The sequence below is a fragment of the Podarcis liolepis genome (genome assembly GCF_965112155.1).
Source record: "Podarcis liolepis genome assembly, chromosome: 9".
NCBI classification, from domain to species: Eukaryota; Metazoa; Chordata; class Lepidosauria; order Squamata; family Lacertidae; genus Podarcis; species Podarcis liolepis.
The window spans coordinates 25,749,431-25,771,061 of NC_139564.1; the positions used below are offsets into that span (position 1 = coordinate 25,749,431).

The following is a 21,631-nucleotide window of genomic DNA, read 5'->3' on the forward strand; positions in this document are numbered from 1 at the left end:
TGGTTTTTTTTGCGATCAAGCAGTGTATAAACTTTATTAAATAAATGCTCTGCACCCTTAAAACTACAGTTCCCAGGATTCTTGGGGGAAGCCATGACTGTTAAAGTGACAGAAGAGTGCTTTAAATGCATGGTGTACATGTTTCTTCATTTTTAACGCTGTAACCAGTTTTTTCCCTGAGGGCTGAACTTGATTTTCAATTTGGCTGCAATCCTGCATAAAGCTTGGCAACATAAATCCCATTTAAGCAGCCTAACTTTGGATGACTGCAGCCTGAATCTTTAATAATGCTATTAATTGCATTTTATCCTACCCTTAAGTAGCTACGGGTAATGTAGGCAGTTCTCTGCTTAACCACCTCTTATCCTTGCAACACCCTGTGATGAGTTAGGCTGAGAGATTGTGATTATATTGTGTTTATTTAGTAAACTTCTTAGTTGCTTGTTACACAGAAGGCCTCCAGGAGACTTGTAACATACTTTTAAGCATAAGTTAAAAAAATATTTTACAAGCACAATCACACAGAAATACGTGCAGATCATGAGCAATACACAAATCAACCCTCTGTTCCACTCATAACAGCAGTATAAAGCTCTAAAAGGTAAAGGTACCCCTGCCCGTACGGGCCAGTCTTGACAGACTCTAGGGTTGTGCGCCCATCTCACTTAAGAGGCCGGGGGCCAGCGCTGTCCGGAGACACTTCCGGGTCACGTGGCCAGCGTGACAAGCTGCATCTGGCGAGCCAGCGCAGCACACAGAACGCCGTTTACCTTCCCGCTGGTAAGCGGTCCCTATTTATCTACTTGCACCCGGGGGTGCTTTCGAACTGCTAGGTTGGCAGGCGCTGGGACCGAGCGACGGGAGCGCACCCCGCCGTGGGGATTCGAACCGCTGACCTTTGAATCGGCAAGTCCTAGGCGCTGAGGCTTTTACCCACAGCGCCACCTGCGTCCCATTATAAAGCTCTAGCAGCATGCTAATAGCAGTCACCATCGCAAAAGCCTGGAAAATATGTATTTTTTCGTCAAGGTCAGCAAAGGCACCAAGTGGACCTCATTAATAAGGGGAACCAAACCTGATTAGACCAGGTCTACCCCAGTGTTCCTCTTGGTTAAATGCAAATTTGAAGTCACCTCCTCTGCCCCAATCCTAATCTCACAATCTAACAGCTACTAGCACAAGAGAACACAGCATGGTGTCCAAATGGAATCAAAATAGTTGCACAGCAGTAGAAATGCTAGCATGCATGCGTTTATGTACTTTCACAATTTGCAGCAATTTCAAATCAACAGCTGTTCAGAAACAGAGCAGGAAGCATGTACAGGTCAGGCTATGAAATATAAAAGAGGCCTTTAGATATTGCATACCCCATTATGTTCTCCAAGTTTCTTTTGCTTTTGGGCAGGCTTGCAGTGTTGTATTTAAACAAAACATTACCAGTTTAAAAAGGAAAGCAATTGGTTCCAGTTTTATATTGCTGGGTGATAGTTAGCCATCCATCCAAGATGACAGTGGTATTACAGGGTCAGAATTTTCTTTTTGCCTTCAGGTAGTCCTTAGAGCAGAGGTGGCTAACCTGTGGCCTGTGGCAGCTTTTGGACTAAAACTCCCATTATCCCATGATCATTGGGCATGCTGGCTGGAACTGACAGCTGGAATTGCTGGGAGTCCTGCAATATCTGGAAGGCTACAGGTCATCCACTGCTGAAAAGTATTGAAAGCCTGCATTGTTACTGCCAAGTCCTCTGGCTGTATGATAGATTATCATTTACCTGTTTTAAGCCAGAGGTGGGAAACTGGATCCCAATGGTGGGCCAGATCTTTACCTTCCCCACCCCCAGGAGCCAATTTTGATAGAGGATGCCGTGTCAATCACAATGACAGCAGGTAACCCGTTTTCCTTTGCCCATGCAGTTTGAAGTCAAACCATGCAGGCAAAGGCATTGTGTTTTGTAAGTGCCACTGACCAGCTAATTAGGCTCACAGACTGGTGGCTCCTCACCAGTATTTTAAGCAATGATGCCAAAATATCTGTAAAGTGGCAGTTTACAAAGAACAATGCTAACCTATTCATAGTGTAGGCATATATTGGACATATATGAAGGATACCATTCAACTGCAATAGTACACAGGGCAAAAAACCAACAACATTGAATTTGTAACATTGAAACTAGTAAGTCCATTTCTCATGGAGGGCGTTTCCCATTTCTTCCGTCTCATCTATCTCAACTGGAGATTCAGCACATGAAAAGCCACATTCAGGTATAGGTTCCCGCCAAGACAAGTTTTTGGGCTGCAACATGGGTGTTTTTGATAATTCAAAGCGGATGTCAAAATACTTATCTGACTGTCCTTCTTCTTTTTCCAATAGCATTTGGTACTCTCCAAAGCAAACCATGCATGTCTCTTGCAACTCAGCCTTATTCAGGTAAGCCAGTTCAGCGAGATCCACAAACAACTTTGTCTTCTTGCTCAAATTCTTAATCTCGAAACCCAGCTTTGAGCTGTTGAAGTGTCTGAAACACTGCAGAGCAAACTGAATACGTGAGGCCCGTCCATCTACAAAGTTAAAGCGGCAGACCTGACCATCTCTTCCAAACTTCACTAGGTCATCTACTTTCACGTGATGTGGCTGGCAAAAGTGGAAGGCTTGGAATACATTCTTTTCCATTTGACTTGGATGATAGACTTTGATATGGAGACAGGTCACAGTCTCTTCTGTATCTTCAGTTTCAAAGCTGGCCATGGCAGTACTAGTTCTCAGAAAAACCCTGGAAGAAAACATCAACCACAACTTCACACTATTTAAAAAAAACAACAACCAGAAAGAAAAAATGTAAAAGCAAGCTACAGTCAGAAAAATGTGTGTCAGCTCCTCTCCCAGGGCAACAGGCAGATGAGCCAGCCACCTTCCCTCTCATGGATCTGCCTGGCACCATCTTACCTGCAGATGCTCCCCCCATCCAATTTTCTTTCACAATGCTAGAACTGAGCATCTACTGACCGGCAATCAAACCCAGGCTGTGGCAGTGAGAGCGCTGAATCCTAACCACTAGACCACCAGGGATAGTTCCGTTACCTCCAGTATCCAATCAGTATACTTCCAAATGCCAGTTTCTAGGATACAGCATCTACTGGTCGGCAATCGAACCCAGGCTGTGGCAGTTAGAGCGCCGAATCCTAACCACTAGATCACCAGGGATAGTTCTGTTACCTCCTGTATCCAATCAGTATACTTCCGAATGCCAGTTTCTAGGGTTCAATGACAGGATAGGACTTTTGCTTGTGATGGCACATTCAGGACAGATAAAAGAAAAAACCTCACACAGCATGTAGCTAAAACTATGGCATTTACTTTTACAAAATGTGACCATAGCCACCCACTTGGTCTGCTTTCAAAGGGGATTAGAAAAATTCATGGAGGATGAAGCTGCCAATGGCTATAAAAGATAATAATGGAATCACATAAGTGAAGAGTTGGAAGGGCCCCTGAGGATTATCTAGTCAAACCCCCTGCAATGCTGGAAAATGCAGCTGCCCCATACAGGGATCACATCTGCAACCTTGGTGTTATCAGCACCATGCTCTAACCAACTGGGCTATCCAGGCCTTGTTAAAGACGTGTTCCTTGACCAGAAATCAAACCTGGGCCCTGGCAGTGAGAGCACCAAATCCTAACCACTAGACCACCAGGGATAGTTCTGTTACCTTCAATATCTTAGTGGTATATTTCTGAATACCATTTTCTAGGGTACAACAACAGGAGTTGTTGCATTTGTGTCCTGCTTGTGAGCTTCCCATGGGCATCTAGTTGACCACTGTAGGAACAGAATGCTGTAATAGATGGGTTTTTGGCCTTATGCTGTTGCGCTCTGCTTAGGCTCCCAGAAACCCTAGTAAAGCTAGCTACAAAAGCAGGGACAATTCAAAATTTGGGTTGGTGACAGAAATGAAGCCCTACTGAAGTCAACTTACTCCACTTAAAACCACACTGGCCTGTAGCTGTTCATTTTACCCAAACATCTAGCTACATCCTTGATAGCACCCACATTATTCATGGTTCTCTCTGGCTTCTCACTGGAAGACACTCCAGAAATAACAGTTCTTTCTATACACTCCATACTTAGACAAAGCCCACAAATCTGTTCCTTCACCCGAAGAGCTCTTAACAGCCTCCCCCCATAGCTACACCCCTTCTAAGCTCATACAAAAGCAAACTTTTTGACCACAGTACAGTGGTGCCTCGCAAGACGAAATTAATTCGTTCCGCGAGTTTTGTCGTCTTGCGATTTTTTTCCTCTTGCGAAGCACGGTGTCGGGAAAGTTTTGGAAAAGCTTCAAAAATCACCAAAGTCTTTAAAAGCCTCAAAAAAGGCTACCACACCGCGTTCTATGAGTTGCTCCTCGAAGTCGTCGCAACTGTATTAACGGTGTTAAGAAAAAGGAAACAAACTTGCAAGACGTTTCTGTCTTGCGAAGCAAGCCCATAGGGAAAATCGTCCTGCGAAGCAGCTCAAAAAAACCAAAAACCCTTTCGTCTTGCGAGTTTTTTGTCTTGCGAGGCACCACTGTAGTTTCAACATCAGCTTTTCTCTTACCCTGCTACATTACCCAACCTGATGAAGAGTTCTGGTGGACTCAAAGGCTTGCTTGTATTTTTGTGACGTTTTGTTTTGTCCTGAATACCAAGCCAGCTTTTTTTTATCAAACATATACACGCATACCCCTGCCCTTTGCTAAACCTCGTTGTGCCATTCCAGCCTGATGAAGGCTTCTGGTGACCTCAAAGTCCTGCTTATTATTTTGCAGCAAGCTGCTTGGTCATAATCAAGGTAGTGCTGGAACTGTTCAAAATAAAAAGGCCACTTTAAACCTTACCCCAAAAAATATGCTAATACAGTACAACCTCCCTCTTCCTCAGCTTACCCTCCGAGAAAGGGGTGCTTGTTGATCTGGCAAGTGGAACCAAATAAACTAGAAAATAACGCCCCAGGAAGAATAAGTGGCTGTTTTCCCCCTCCTAGTATCTCCCTGCTTTGGTCTAGGTCTGGCTTGCAGACGGTGCCATCCTCGCCGAAAGCAGTTGCACCAACCAGCCCGATCGCTTGTGTAATTGAACGGGAGGCCCGTCCCACAAGGCCTCGCCGATTAGTAAGCCAAGCCCCTGGCTGGAATCACACTTTCAGTTTCAGTTTCACTTGCTCTTCCGGCTGGGCACGAAAGCGCAAAGCAAGCGAGAGGTCCGAGCCCAGGCAGCGGGCGCCACGTCTTGGCGCAAACCGAGCATTGGGATTTCCCCGGCCTCCTTTGCCTAGAAAACACCAGTAGCCAGAGAGCAAGGTGAGCTACCGTTGTCCCCCGTATTGTTATTCTAATTAAAAGCATAACCTCGCCCTACGCCCTTCCACATCCGATTGCTTCCCAACCCCCTTTTTCTTGCTTTTTTGCTGCAGTTGAAAAACAAGCTCAGATTAAAATCTTACGATTCCTGCGCACTCTCGCTCTCGCTCTCTCACACACACACACTGATACGTTTACCTGCGCCAAGCAATTTCAGAAGGCAGCAAGATTGGGCGAGCTTGGAGTAGAGGAGCCGAGAAAAGGGAGTCCCCATGTGATCAGATAGCTTTCACATCTCCTTTGGAGAACATGCCCCTTCCTCCCGTCCTTCCGGCCCCGAAAGAGGGGAGGGGGCGCGAGGGAAGGGAGATGACGAGCACCAGTTGAGTTGCTATCTCGACGCAGCAGCTCTGCCCTGCCAGGGGATTTCCTCCTTTCCCTGCGAGGAGGGGGTAGAGAGCGGGACGTTAGACGCCCGAGTCAAAAATGTGTGTGTGCAGAGATGATTAGAAACAGTTTTGGCTGCCATCTGGTGTGCAGGCTCCTCTCTCGAAGTCAGTGACAGTTGGTAACGTTAAAGATAACTGCCAAGAGCAGTGGTGGTTCCCAGACTATTCCAGGCTGCTACACCCCCACACTGGCTCCATGAACTCATCTCCGGTGCTCCCTCTAAAATGCATTATTCAGAATATCCTCCACAGATAGATAAGAGTATTTAAGAAGTGGGGAATCCGGCAAACGTTTTTGCCTGTTAAAAGGTGAGGAGCTGCAGGTCCTTGCAAACAAAACCCCCACTAATGTTGGCATAGCTCCAGCATACAAGTTTTCGAGTGCATTTTTAAAACCCATTTCTTTGGAACTGCCTTTTCTTAAACAAGGTCTGCATTACTTCTATGTTAGGACATTTGACGCTTAGAAAAGCTTCACCCATCATAGTGTCACATGGGAGAAAAATAGGCACAGCCTTCCTTACCTGCCTTGCTTTAGCAGAAGTAACAGGAGTCTACAGTTTCTTGAAGGAATTGCTAGTCCAGGGATGGGAAAACTCTGGCCTCCTGATGTTGTTGGGCTCTCAGTTCCCCTCAGTCTCAGCTCACACGGTCTGGGAAGACGGCAGTTGTAGTCCAACAACATATGGAGGGCCATAGTTTCCTTATTGCCATGCTAGTCAATCATTATTTTGAATAGCCAGTGAAGCTCACCTTTGTCACATGCAGGAGGGAAGATGTTACAGAGGAGCTGTGGGTGTTGGGCGCGTACGTACAGCAGTTCTATCACCTGACATCATGTAGAAAGACTTTTCTGTATTTCTGACAGTTTTTTTATTATTATTCCTACAATAAAGTAGTGTAGGGACTTTCCCTGCTGTAAAATGACATTGATTGTTACCACTAGCAAACTGGTGACCGTTTTGGGGATCCCTGATGCACTTGTTTATGACTACTTTGGTTCACTCTTGAATTCACAAAATCATTCCAATTAAACACATTTTGGAGATTTATCGTTCAATGGAAAATAGCTGCTCACCTTCCACATCTCTATCTCTCATTAGGGACACCAGAGTTTTATTCACCACACTTGTTAAGGCTGTTACTATTATTGTCATTTATTATATATCAATCACTTCTAATGTGTACTGTTATATGTGGCTTCATCTGCAGGATTTCCTTTCTACATTTCCTTTTTTAAAAAAAACTTTTTATTAGAGAAGTAGCTTGTAGCCTTTTCTCCAGAGTTTTAAATCCATGATTCTGAGATAGAGCAGGGGTCAGCAACCTTTTTTCAGTCATGGGCCAGTCCCCTGTCCCTCAGACCATATGGGGGGCCGGACTATATTTTGGGGGGGAAACGAACGAATTCCTATGCCCCCAAAATAACCCAGAGATGCATTTTAAATAAAAGCACACATTCTGCTCATATAAAAACACCAGGCAGGCCCCACAAATAACCCAGAGATGCATTTTAAATAAAAGGACACATTCTACTCATGCAAAAACATGCTGATTCCTGGACCATCCGTGGGCTGGATTGAGAAGGTGATTGGGCCGCATCCGGCCCCCGCGCCTTAGGTTGCCTACCCCTGAGATAGAGCCTTCTACTCCCTCTCCCATAATGCCTTGCACCAGCCATGAGACTAGCTATGTACAGTGGTACCTCTGGATACGAAGGGGATCCGTTCCGGAGCCCCGTTCGCATCCAGAAGCGAACGCAACCTGTTTTTGCGCGGGTCACAATTCGCCGCTTCCACGCATGCACATGATGTCATTTTGACCGTCTGCGCATGCGCGAGAGGCAAAACCCGGAAGTAACGCGTTCCGTTACTTCCGGGTCGCCGCGGAGCGCAACCCGAAAGCACTCAACCTGAAGCAGCTTCAACCTGAGGTATGACTGTATAACTAAGCTGTGTTGCAAAATGTTGCAGAGGCCTCTGGACATTCCTTTCTTGAGCAATCTTTGTCAGTCTGTGAACTTCCTGCAAACTGAATTTCACATCTTCTTTCACCTTACTTCCTCATTAAAGCATCAGACTTACAAGAAATTAGTGCTTTTTCAGGTAAGGCGGAAACGTACTCTTTCTGAAGGATGTCTTTATTACTTTATTGTTAGTTTCTATAGAGCTAAGGAAGCCGCTGTCAATGTGTATCTTTCAAGGAGACATTGCTTTATTACTCAGAGAACCTTGGGTTTATTACCCAGTACACACACAAATAACCTGATGTGTGGGAATTCTTGTACCTCAGTCCTAACAGACTTTCTTGGAATTTAACAACACTGATGATTTGCAGATACATTTGCTTAACAGGAAGGGCCATAATAAATTCATTAAGCACATGTTTGTAGAAAATATCCGTACTTCAACTTCTGGCATCTCCAGGTAGGGCAAAGGAAGACTCCTGTGTGAGTCTTTGCTGTGCAGTGTAGACCAGGAACTGGAAACCTCAGCCCTGAGGGCCACCTATGGCCCTCCAGTTCTCTCTACCTGGTCCTCAGGACTCTCCCCAGCCTACTCCCTCTCTCCAGGCCACACCCCTCTTTGGTCCTGTTCCCCCCACTTCTCAGGTGCCTTTGCCTGACTGGAATTTGCTCTCCCATTTTCTGGGATGGAGAAACGTCGTGGAGCCAGGGAGTTTGGGATGAAACCTATTCAATTATTTTTAAAACTTAAATATCACTTTTCATTGATAAACTTTGCATAAACCTCAGAGCAACTCTCAATATATACATATAAAACTATTACAATTATTAAGTAACAACAATCAAACATCCATCATATAATTATGTGCTGGAAGCTGCCCAGAGTGGCTGGGAAAACCCAGCCAGATGAGTGGGGTATAAATAATAAAAGTATTGTTGTTTTAGTAGTAGTAGTAGTAGTAGTAGTAGTAGTATTGTTTTAGTAGTAGTAGTGTTGTTGTTGTAGTAGTAGTAGTAGCTGTTGTTGTTGTTATGTTCCAGACACCAAACTATTTTTGCACTTGCTCTACAAACTGGATTCAGCAGGTGCAAGCCATAGTTTACCAGTCTGGACAAAGCAGTAAACATTAGTTTGTCTGAAACCAGGATTAGAAGGAAGAAATTGTCACATGCCCAGGGCTCAGCACTGTGTGGTTTACAGGAATCCAGCACTCCTGAATTTTTTGAACAGATAAGTTCCGTGAAAAAGGAATAGGTGAATGGAAAGGTTTAGGCAATAAATATACTGGAAAGATGTTTTTATCATACAGTGTTTGAAATAAATATTTGCCACAATACAGCCAAAATTAATCACTTTTACAGCAGTTTGATTCTTTGGAATGAAATCAATACTTATAAATATGTCCTGTTACATTTAATGTGCTTGAAAAATGATTAATTTTGTCTGGAATGTTCTCCACTGATTTCCAGAAAATCCATTTAAAATCTGCATATGTTTGAAATGCACATGAACTGTTCACAAGCAAAATATTGGAAGTGAAAGGAAGAACAAGGTTTAAGAGGAAATGGGGGAATCTGAAGAGTGGAAGCTGATCACATGTTTCAATTTACCAAGTATGGAAACTATAGTTAAACTGAAAGAAGCATATAAAAATTTGAGCTGGGAAGTCTTGTTTTCTCTAACGGGCAGATATATATCCACCTCCAAATAATAAAAAGACACTATTTTCTTTTCAAAGATCCATCCTATCACTCTTTAGTTTAGACAAACTCTCCATAGGTCTTCAAGAAAGTCTATTCCAGTGTAATTGCTTCCCAGTCTCTAGATGGCAATGTTGCCTCAGACATACTCACCATCGTTGCTTTGTCCATCCATGCTTTGTTTGTTTGTTCTTCTGAAGGACTCAGTCCTTCCTTAATAAGAAACTGATCCTGCCAGGATTTCTGCACGTGACTGCTTTTGTACACAAGAGTAATCTCACCAAGCTCGACACAAGTCCTCGCGTGCATCTGTTTTGACAAGATCAGGGTTGAAAGTTCTGGACTGACAACCATGGAGACTAAATCCTCTGTTCACCCAGAGAGCAGGTGCAGAGGCAGCAACGGCAGATGCAACACAAGCTTCCTCTTCTTCATTCTCCAGCAAACCCAACAGTGAGATTGTGGCTGTAATTGTTTTTGAGAATCAGAAAGTACAACAATTGAGGAATTATACCCAGGAGAGAGAAAAAGTGAAGAATGAGTGACAAGCGAGGTGTTCTGTTGGAAACAATGCAGAATAATGTGAGATGTGGAAGGAAAGCTTTAGCAAGGGATCAAGGATAATAATCTAAAATCATCACATCAGTGATTAAAAATCAATGAGAAATAGAAAAGAAATTATATAGGAAAGAGTGAAATTCTGATTCCAGGTCAGCAGATCTCATGAAACAGAAATACAGTGGTACCTTGGGTTACAGATGCTTCAGGTTACATATGCTTCAGGTTACAGACTCTGCTAACTCAGAAATATTACCTCGGGTTAAGAACTTTGCTTCAGGTTGAGAACAGAAATCGTGCAGCGGCGGTGCAGCAACAGCGGGAGGCCCCATTAGCTAAAGTGGTGCTTCAGGTTAAGAACAGTTTCAGGTTAAGAACAGACCTCCGGGATGAATTAAGTACTTAACCCGAGGTACCACTGTATTTATATTAAATTTTGTGGGGGTTTTTTGATCTTATTGTGAGCTGAGCTGGAGAACTAGTCAACAGTTCCATATTAATTATATGTACAGTGGTACCTCGGGTTACATACGCTTCAGGTTACTGAATCCGCTAACTCAGAAATAGTGCTTCAGGTTAAGAACTTTGCTTCAGGATGAGAACACAAATCGTGCGGTGGTGGTGCAGCGGGAGGCCCCATTAGCTAAAGTGGTGCTTCAGGTTAAGAACAGTTTCAGGTTAAGAATGGACCTCCGGAATGAATTAAGTACTTAACCTGAGGTACCACTGTATTGAAAAGCATTTTAGTTGCATGTTGTTTTAAAAAGTGATTTACTGAAGCCTAGGTCGCTGTGTCTGAAATAAGTTCAGTTGGGTGTGCATAGGAGTGCAAGCTTTGTGTGAAAAGTTTAGGCACCTGCTGGAAAGGAGCTCACACCCACTTAACTCTTCCCCAGTAGTTTCAAGTCAGTACAGCACATCAACTAAGCAAAAGTCATCATAGTCATTGCTTTCTCTTTAACCACGGTCTATAGCCAAGACCAAACCTTGGTGAATGTGATGCCATGAATCCTGTACCCAAAGTGTTATTTTATTTCATTTCTTGGATTAAGTTCAGACCTGCGTCTGCCACTTTTAGCACACTGTTGCCTCGAATAATTGAAAAGTAACCTAGAAGCGTTTGTTTATTTGTTTGTTTGCTTGCTTGCTTGCTAAAAATCTTTATAAATCGCTTAATATTTGAAACAACTTCAAGTGGTGGGCTATGTAAACAGTATCATTAAAACAAAAATGCAACATATAAACAGTAAAACTGTAAATAACAACAGGGTCCAGAACCTCATAGGAACATAAGGAACTGCCTAATATCAAGTTAAACTATTGGTCCATCTAGCTCAGTATTGTATTCATTAACTGGTAGTGGCCAGCAGCTCTCCAGGGTTTTTGACAGCCCTGTGTGGAGATGCCAGAGATTAAAGCTGGAATCTTCTTTGCATAAATGCTCTGCTCCATCACAGACTTACAACCATTCAGTGCTGGTTTTGCTGGATATTTGCTGCCATATGGCTAGGAAGAAAGCTGTGATGGACACCCCGAGAGGTCCCTCTGCTAGCTCTACTTGTCAACAACTCCCCACAGGCCATCAGTTTTTGTAAAATTGTAGAGTTGGAAAATACTGCAAGGGTGATCTAGTCCAACTCTACAATGCAGGAATCTTTTGCCAAACATGGGGCTTCAATCCATGGCCCTGAGATTAAGAGTCTCTACCAACTGAGCTTCCCCAGTTTTGTAGCTGTCTGCATTGTTTGTTCTATGAAATCAGTATAACCGTCCTTGGGAATTGTATCTTGTTGAGAGATGCAGTTCCTTTTTCAATGAGAGTGAAGGAACAGAAATAAGAGAATCAGAGTGGTCGTGAAGACAGAGCAGGGCTTCAACGCAAGAGATTTGCCTTCAGAAGCTCTCAGGAATGAATCCATCAAGCTGTTGTTGCTCCTCAGTATTCGTTTGAGAGCTTTTGCCTACATGCCCTGCATGGATTTCCCAAAAGTGTCTGGTTGGTCATTGCGCAGAAGTGGCTCTCTGCATTGGGAGTTAGGCCTCCTTTAGCAATAAATAGCTGGGGGGAGGAGGAATTGGGTGGTGCTTTGTAGGAAAGCCCTTGCTCCTCAAAAAGACCCTTTTTTTCCTTGACCAGGTGGATTCACGTAGTGAGAGAGGCAAAGCCTTCAAAAAGTTCTGCAGAAGGAGCAGCCGAGAAGAAGAACCCAAAGGCTGGAAAGAACTAAAGCAAACATTCTTGAGTTTTCGGGTGAGGGAATATTGCAGGCCCTTTCCAAACGGTATTTTTGTGCCAAAAATGTTGGCAAGCGCAGCCCTAAAGTAGTGGTGAACGCATAGCAACAGCACTCCACTCTACTGTACAAAAAGGGTTCAGAAAGAGTAAAAGCCAGAGCCAACTGAAAAGTCTAGGGAGAATTCAAGAGGGCTCTTCACCCGAACATCCTTTTCCCAGCAGAGTGCCAGGAGCTCTTTAATGGCCACAGCTGCTCATGAGGACTACAAAGGCTAATAACCGTATCATGAGATGAGTCATAAACAACACACGGTGGTTGTCACAGTCATGTCCTTCAGCAGCGCATCTCATCTGGAGAGACCTCCGGTAGATTGATTCCCTTTATATCCCAGTGCAATGGTTTGGCACACTCACACATCTAATTACCAGTACCACGTTACACGATTTCGTGTTGAGTGCATGTGGGTTTGTTGGTTTGTTTGTAAAGGACTTTAATAATAGCCAATATGCTGGTTTAATAGAGGCAGACTGAAATTCAGAATAGGTGTCCCCACATTCCTGATTGCACTGTACCTTCTTACAGGACATTGGCATCAGCATTTTAAAGAGTCAGTCCTTTAGTCCACTTAACTCACTGAGCAGATGGGAAAGGGTTAGGTTCGTCCATGGTTCCCCAAACTTGGGTCTCTAGCTGTTTTTGGACTACAACTCACATCATCCCTAGCTAGCAAGGCCAGTGGACAGGGATGATGGGAATTGTAGTCCAAAAACAGCTGGCGACCCAAGTTTGGGAAACCTTGGGTTGGTCCATCCCTCCTCCACCAGCCCATTTTTAACTAACCTGCTTAGAGCCTAGCATCCTGCATTTCTGTGCTAGTTGTGAAGCACAGGGCTTCATTTCCTCTGCAGTCAGCATGGAAACCCAGGCCACTAGTCTTATATCAGACCCACAGCGGGAAGGAGCGGTTGTTTGGTTGTTTGCAGGCTAGTAACTTTTGTGAACTTATTTACAAAGCTGATTCTGGGAAATCTTTGGAAAGTGTATTTATGTGGCTTGAAGTATTCCTAAGTCTTGTTTATTATAAGGTGTTTTTTTAAAAAACAAAAGTCTGTAGCTAAAAATGCCACATGATTCAGCCCAAAGAGGATTTTCACATTGCACAGCTTGAAAAGCTACCATTTTATTTATTTATTTATTTATTTATTTATTTATTTATTTTTGTTTGTTTGTTTGTTTGTTTGTTTGTTTCAACAAAAGCATCATTTATAAGTCTTGGATTCCTTAATATTCACTCAGTTTAATTACACCCTTTTATTTTGTACCCACTTTAATCTGTGAGGTATTAGTGTACAAGTGTGTCCACCAACGAAAAGGTTACACTGTGGAATGGAGTCTTGTTCAGGATGCCAGCCAGCCAGTTATTGCCTTTTGGGGAAGCCTCCATTCCATTTTCTCTTCATCTTATTTTCTATTCTGTGATTATTTAACCTCAGTCCTCATTCAGTTTTTTTGTGGGGAGTGGTCCCCTAACCTTTTTGTTTCCCCTCCCCACTAACTTTTATTATATTTTTGCAAGCCTTTTTGAGTCTTCCAAAGCTATTTTGTCTATATAAGGATTGGTACTCCATGAATTAAGGTCACTGCTAGTATAGAGGATGCTACCCATCAAAAGCTGTATTCTGTATACAGCAGAAGATGACTTTTATTTTTGCATGTTACGAATTTTCAACCAGTGTGATGTTAAACAGTCTATTCCCTTTCAATTATTGCTTTCCAAAAAATGTAAATGCTAAATGCAATACGCAACATTTACTCGAATCTTGTTTGGTGCAATTTATGAGTTGGTGGTTAGAAACAATATAGGAAGTGTAGCATCATCTTTCTCTCATGAGTGGTGTGACCTTGCTTGGAGGGGTGGGGTAGTTTCTGTCCTCTTATAAAAACCCTTCCTCATGAAAAAACAGTGGGCTTTCACAACACAGAAGGGGCATTGGTTTATAGGCCTGCGCATGGTCTCACAAGAGAACACTGTTCAATAGGCTTCAAAGCAATTCAGCTATGGCATAGCTGTGGCTGGGCCACATGTAATATAGCCTGTAGCTCTTTAAAGAGGATTAGCTTCAGATCAGGAGGAGTATTCATCGCTGGGTTTCATGTAAAGCAGAATATGCTAATGAAATGGAAATGTCTACAGCAAACATTGCATGATAACATAAACCCTCGAAACTGAGCTTAGCGCCTTGATAGTCCACTCTGAGAGACAAATTTCTTTATCTTCATGTTAATCAGATGGGCAGGGGTGGGTGGGAGGGAGAGCATGATTTTACCACAGTAAACCCTCTGAGGTAATTTATAGTTTCTCCACCACCAGCAGCATATTAATTCAAGCTAAATTCAGTGGTGCTTTGCCCCCCCCCCCCATTTTGTATATGGTTTAGTTAAAGTAACTAACAGGCACCCTAAGACAAATTGATTCACCATGAAAAGCTATTTTTGCTTTTATTTTTACATTCCTGGAAAGCATGCTATAATTTAAATTGGCTGGAGAACCTGTGGCCTTCCAGAGGTTGATGGACTCGAGCTCCCATCAGCCCCAACCAGCATGGACAATGGTCAAGGATGATGGGAGTTGTAGTCCAGCAATATCTGGAGGACCACCAGTTTTCCACCCCTGGTGCAACATGACAAAGAAATGGAGAAACAAGGGTTCTTCAGATGAATGGACAGGACTAAATGCAGTTCTAAAATTATAATGGTATTGATGGTGATCTAATGCTCATAATGGGTGGGATTCAACTATTGTTATTGTTATTTATATACCATCTTTCATCAAGAGATCCCAGAATAAAATATAATTATTTACACAACTAAATAATTAGACCAAAGCAACAAATCTGGCTAGCAGAAAACTGCAGAAGAGCTTCTCCTAGCATAGCAGGGCTCCCCTCCTCTCCTGCATGCCTAGGGTGCCCCTGTTCTAGATTGGGGGCATTCTAGAACAGAATGCAGGAGAGGAGAGGGTTGGTGGTTCTGTCTGGCTAGCTGGAATGCTTACACTGATTGAACCATTGCCATAGCACCATGTTAAAATCCAATACAGTGGTTCCTCGCAAGACGAAAATAATCCGTTCCGCGAGTCTCTTCGTCTAGCGGTTTTTTCGTCTTGCGAAGCAACCCTATTAGCGGCTTAGCGGATTAGCGCTATTAGCGGTTTAGCTGCTATTAAAGGCTTAGCGGCTAAAAGGCTATTAGCAGCTTAGCGGCTTAGGAAAAAGGGGGGGAGGTGAAAAAAAATGGCAAGACTCGCAAGACTTTTTCGTCTTGCGAAGCAAGCCCATAGGGAAATTCGTCTAGCGAAGCAACGCAAAAACGGAAAACCCTTTCGTCTAGCGGGTTTTTCGTCTTGCGAGGCATTCGTCTTGCGGGGCACCACTGTAATAATAATGAGCTTAGAACTATTTAAAGCGTTTTTTTCCACCACTCTGTTTTTACTGTTCTTAATTACTGTTACCATGATTTCTTCTTAACTGTAACCCATGCACAACCCGTGGTCAGTTCTGAGCAGCATTTGGGTCCCAGGCCAAACCTAGCACGGCTTGTTCCCTCATCCCCAAGTGATCACCCTCCAGGAGAATGGCCCTTGGTGGCAAGACAGGGTTGTGTGGGCCACCAAAGAAATGTCCAGATTATTCTAGATGTTGCATCCTAAATGCAAATGTGGCCTATGTTTCTAGCCCCACTCTACATATGCCAGTGCTCTGAAGCCATGCTGAAACCTGGTTGTTGCCTGGGACAAATGTAGGCTTGGGTGGCATATCTGAAAGCACCCACTTTTCTCGTTAGGTTTCTATCAATGAATTCTTCTATTCATTAGTCCCACATTCTGCCTACCCTCCATATGCACTTCCAGTAGGGCAGGGGGATTTTACAAAGTAAAAGAAATACGTGGCCAAAGGCAGAATCTTAAGGGAGTCATAACTTAGAGAACAAAAGCACCTGTTGTTTCCCCTAGTAATGACCTTAAAAGTACAAGTTTGGACTGTTTCTCTCTAAATACGACCATCTCACAAGACATGGCTGCATGTGGAAAAGGGAATCGACATTAAGAGCAATAAATTTGAAAAGCTCATTAAAAAGACATAATGAATTTGGTACACCACATATTTCTAGATCAAAGTTACCTTTGAAGTGACCAAACTCCAGCCTGTGAATCAGTGAAACTGCTTCCTTTCTGTTCTGATCTTACTTGGTGGTGTCCAATAAAACAGAAGTTAAGGAAATTGTTGTTATCTGAATATGGCTAGAAGGAGCCATCTCTGAATGACAGTCTTGTCCCAAAGCAACAATTGTGGAAATCATTAGGAAGGCAAGGCCAAGTGATGCAAGGAATAAGGTTGTTTTTTGAGTTAATCTTTTCCTGCAGCCGTCGTCACCCGCAACTCCCGTCCACTTGCTGTGTGAAACAGCGTAGTCTTTGTCAATGTTAACAGGGTCTGGGAAGACTTCTCATTCATGAATATGTATCATCAGCTCTCCATGTCTACAGAGACAAACCCTTCAAAACTGCAATAACCACCGCCTTCCCCCCCCCCCCCTCACCAACCAACCAGCCGCCCAAATCCTAAGCTATTGGGCTGAGGGAGCTGAAATGCTAGCAAGTAATGTGAGCTCACGCTTTCGAAATGAACTAGAGGAACTTTCTGCTCTAAACCTTTCTTAGGACTCGTCGAAGCCTATAGAACACTTTCATTCTTCATGGGCAAATGGGCAAAACTTGCCATGACCTCTCAGGGGGAAAGAAACACTTTTGCATTTTAGTGTTCTAGCCTCAAGCATGAATAGCAAATGTTTCACTGCACACTGTACCGGTAGCGTGTTTTCAGTTCTTTTGCAAAACTAGCTGCATCTCAACTTCTGAGCTGTAAACCACATAACGCTCTCAAAGTTCCTTAGTCAGTCTGATACGAATAGGGCTTCTCGTGTGAATCCTCACACACAGTGCTTTTTTCTAAAAAAATGTTTAGGGGTACTCTCATTTTCCTACCCATATTGAAATACTGCCCCTCAGTGAGGCCAAACTCACTGAGATAAAACTTTGAGGACTAATACTGTATAGCCCAGTGGACAGAGTGCTGTATTTAGTCAAAGTGGGGTATGAATTAGCTCTCAGCCTTAATTTGCTTTCTGTTATAACAGCTAACTCACAGGAAGGGGAAAAATAAAACACCAGTCCTTATGTCAGCTGGAGTAAACTGAATGTCCTGTAACATATTCAAACTCCCAGCTATAAAGAAGTCAGAGGAAACATGCCTCTGAATACCAGTTGCTGAAAACTGGTGCTGCTGCACTCAGATCCAAGCTCTTCTTACGTTCCTAAGAAACAAAATATAATTAAGTTTTGCATTTTTGTGTACTAGTATCCCAAATGAATAGCAAATGTGAACAAATCATATTGTAAGGAAATATTGTTTCAAGGAAAAGATGTAGCTCAGTGGCAGAGCACATGTTTTTAATGCAAAAAGGTCCCAGGTTCTGTCCCTGGCATCTCCAGGTAAGATGGGAAAGACTTCTGTCTGAAACCTTGGAAAGCCACTGCTGGTCAGAATTGACAGTACTGCATGGACCAATGGGTCTGAATCACTATAGGCAAGTTTCCTGTAGAGGGAAGCATTACGACCCAATAGTTATAGGCTGCTTTGAACATTATGTTTTTCGAAACCTAGTTGCGAAACCTAGTTGCTAGGAGACTGGGGCTACAATCCTATGAACATTTTTCTGGGAGTAAGCCCCACTTAATACAGCAGTTCTTAAATCCAAGTTAAAAATGCATGGGATTGTGCTGTGAGTTTTTAATCCAGAAGGCCTTTGAGTCTCTCCTCTGCCATGAACTCGCCTTCATTATACACCTTTAGGTACCAGGCAAAAACGTTCCTTTTCAACCAGGCATTTGGCTGATTACATCTGATACCCTATTAAATGTCAGCTGGGGAGAGGGTTTTTCTTTTTATTATGTATTTTGTGTGTTTTTATCTTGAACTTTTATGTAGGGAACAGTCCTGAGATCTACAGATGCAGGGCAGTATACAAATTTAATAATCAACAACAACAACAACAACAACAACAACAACAACAACAACAACAACTTACTCTATAGGTGGCCTTATACCAATCAGTGTCCCACACCCGCAGTCTGCTGATATGGATAAATTGGTACTCAGCTGTCTTTTGTGTGTGCATGCTTTAAAAACAATGTTATTGTGCAGAGCCCCAAACAGACCATCATATAATTAACTGCATAATCCACTTAATCCCTCAGGCCTGAGGGTTTTCCACCCCTGTCATAGAGAATAGTAGGAACAGCTTTAGACATAGTATTTATACGTGTGTGTGTGTGTGTGTGTGTGTTTGAGAGAGAGAGACATAGAAGATGGAGCCAGCTTGTTTTCTGCTGCTGCAGAGGGTAGGACCCAAACAAATGGATTCAAATGACAAAAAAGGAGATTCCAGCTAAACATTAGGAAGAACTTTGTGACAATAAGAACTGAGTCCCTGTAAGGGAAAAGGGTGGGATGATGATGATAATAATAATAATAATAATAATAATAATAATAATGGCAGTGTTTGGAAGTGGAATAGACTACCTCAGAAGGTGGTGGACTTTCCCTCATTGGAGAATTTTAAACAGGTTGGCTATCCATCTGTCAGGGATTCTTTAACTGTGATTTCTGCCTTGCAGGGGTTAGACTAGATGCCCACTGGGTCCCTTTCAACTCTAAAATTCTGTGATTCTAATTAACCTCAGTGATAACGAGTTTTTTGGGGGGGAGGAGCATAAATGACAGCAACAGAAAAGGGGTAGCCTGCTTTATAAAGGTCTACCAGGTATACAGTTCTTCCCTAATATCTAATATAACCCAAGTCCATCTCGTAAAGCTTAATCTCTATAGTTTCTTTTTAAAAAAATACAATCTCCTCTCTGCTCCAGGCTACTCTTGATCTCATTTCTAAACACAAGCACTTCTGCTTCTGCTGAGGGAAGGGGGTAGGGTAGACTGTGCAGGAACCAGCCCTCCTCGCCCCCTCCCCGTTTTCCCCATTTTGCCTGTTAATTGGCTGAGACCACCAGAATTTGGAGGACACAGATGTCACTGATAGTTTGCCTAGGGAGCACATTCATGCCCATCTGTTGCAGTCTAGAAGGCTGTTCATACATCCACAAGGCCTTCATTTAATTCTTGTCAGAAAGTAATGTAAATCCCGTTTACCTCAGAGGTCGCAGCCGAGATTTATGCCAATGAGCCCCTTGCAATTTACACACACGCACACTGTAGTTCTATAGGAGAAAAGAAACCCTTTCATGTGGGCGCATATTAACAAGAGAGCTTGCCTTAGGAAAGGCTGTCCCTGAGTCAGGGTTTTCCTTATTTTAATACAGCCGGTGCCATTCGGTATACGAGGCTTTACAAAAAGAAAAAGCGTTTAAACTCGAAACCAGCAAACGAGTAAGATGGTAACAGAGCCTCAAGCAAATAGCCATGCTTCATCTCTCATTCAGCACATTACAAATGAAATATCCCACCAATTTCTTGCTGTGGTTTCAACATATGCCAGTGGGGAGAAGTGCTGGCCTATTTGTGAAAGAAAAGATTTAGTTTTCTGCTTGGGATGGTATTTACACCAGTGTGTTCAAAGAGCTTGTGGTTTATTTAAGGAAATCCTGCAACCAAGTAACAAACAAAGAAAGAGATAAGCTCATCAGGTATAAATGTGTAGAAAAATGAATGCTGATAATCCAGTTAATATCATCTAGACCTCCCTGGCTCACCTACAACCCACAGTACAATAAATCTGTTTTAAAAACTTGCATCTTCCCCACAAACTGTATGTGTTGTGTGGTGTGTTCCAACATCAAATCGTATATTGCTGTAATATTATGCAACATCATTTACGATACCATATTCTTACCTCAGATTTACATTTAACTTCAAACTACAGTTGTAGGAAAGTATAGAAAAAAGAAATGCAGCGCTGCTCGTTTTGATAAGGAGAGAAACCTCATTAACTTGAAAGTTAAAATTTAAATCTGACCTTTTCAAAGGCCAGGCGTTTGGTGCTCAGCCCTGCTCCCCTCTGCAGGGCCATGGGACTCATGCTATTGAATTCCAAAGGGAGCAAAATCTGGCCCTTTAGAATGGCTAGATGCAAAGTGCAGTGTAGCGTAATGACATGGGTTCAAAGTGGCTTTGACAAGCACATACTTCAAAGTGCTGAAGGGGCAGGGGGAGAATTTGTACTTGGCTGTACATTTGGTATATCATTTTAAAATGTGGCTCTAATATTGCAGTCCTATACTTTTCTACTCAGAAGTAAGTCCGGCTGAGCTTAGCAACGTAAGCAGGTATATAGCATTGCAGCCTAAATTTGCTTTTTAGATGACCTGCAGCGGAGAGCAAAAAGGCTGCATACACACCATGTTGAAAGGAAAACAAGGATTAAATCACTAAAATTAGCCACTGGTGAGGAAACTGTCCCAGATAATAGCTACGGTTCAGCACAGCCTTGCCTAGATTTGCATGACCAAATGCCTAGGAGAACAAGATCTGTTTTAACCTGGCACCAAAATCTCACCAGAGCTAGAGCATTCCTTGCCATGAGGAAGGGAATTCCTCATGAAAGTCAGGGAACTCTCCAGAATGACCTAGAATTTGCCACAAGGAGCTGCAAGTGAGATGAGGAAACCAGCAAAAGTTAGGTGGGGGCAGCTTCTGCAAAGCCACATTCTCTGTCATTCCAGAAGTTTCTGCCAACTCTTCCTGAATGACAGGCGGTAGGGACTGAAGTGCTTACACAGGTGGGTCAGTAAAGCTTTGTTTCGCAAGCAGAGTTCTTGAATCCAAGCTTGTATCACTCTTGAAGTTACTCCTGATTGAAGCCAGAGTATGGACAGATCAGAATGGGGAAATTCTGTATGCCTCATTGTATCATAGAGTTGGAAGAGATCCCAATGGCCATCTAGTCCAATGCAAAAATATTTTGCCCAATGTGGGGCTCAAACCCACGACCCTGAGATTGAGAGTCTCATGCTCTACTGACTGAGCTATCCCATCAGTTTGAATTACTTACATATAGTGGTGTTTGTGAAAGTGATTCTTCTCCACTGACCCCAATCTTTTACTTGTTTGGAGACTTTAGAGAAGAAGGGAATACGCACACAACCCCAATAAGGGAAATAAGAAAACCTTTAATGTTAGTAATGAGCCTTGTGCTTCCAGATGTAATTTAAACATCACTCCCTCCCCTCTCAGCTTTGCAAAAGGTTCCTTACACAACTAAAAGATTTGTATAATCACCAGCGCCTCCATTCATGGGCCACCATAATT

General features: G+C 43.0%; 2 protein-coding genes across 6 annotated transcripts in view; one reads left to right on the forward strand and one right to left on the reverse strand.

Annotated features, from left to right (window-relative positions):
• Window positions 1–400: 400 nt before the first annotated feature.
• TIFA (TRAF interacting protein with forkhead associated domain) lies at window positions 401–2,746 on the reverse strand (the record flags this gene model as incomplete). Its single annotated transcript, XM_083459362.1, has 1 exon — window positions 401–2,746. The coding sequence occupies one exon, from the start codon at window positions 2,744–2,746 to the stop codon at window positions 2,171–2,173; it is 576 nt and encodes a 191-aa protein (XP_083315488.1). The 3' UTR covers window positions 401–2,170.
• A 2,457-nt stretch (window positions 2,747–5,203) lies between these two features.
• ALPK1 (alpha kinase 1) overlaps window positions 5,204–21,631 on the forward strand; it is a 53,829-nt gene continuing 37,401 nt past the window's right edge. The window contains exons 1-2 of one of the 5 annotated variants that reach the window (XM_083459201.1): window positions 5,211–5,340; window positions 12,152–12,265. The gene's annotated coding sequence lies outside the window, so the exon portion shown is untranslated. Of the gene's footprint in view, window positions 5,341–12,151; window positions 12,266–12,472; window positions 12,617–18,440; window positions 18,462–19,709; window positions 21,103–21,631 lie in introns of those variants that run through there. The other 4 variants (XM_083459199.1, XM_083459198.1, XM_083459202.1 and 1 more) reach the window with 4 other exon arrangements.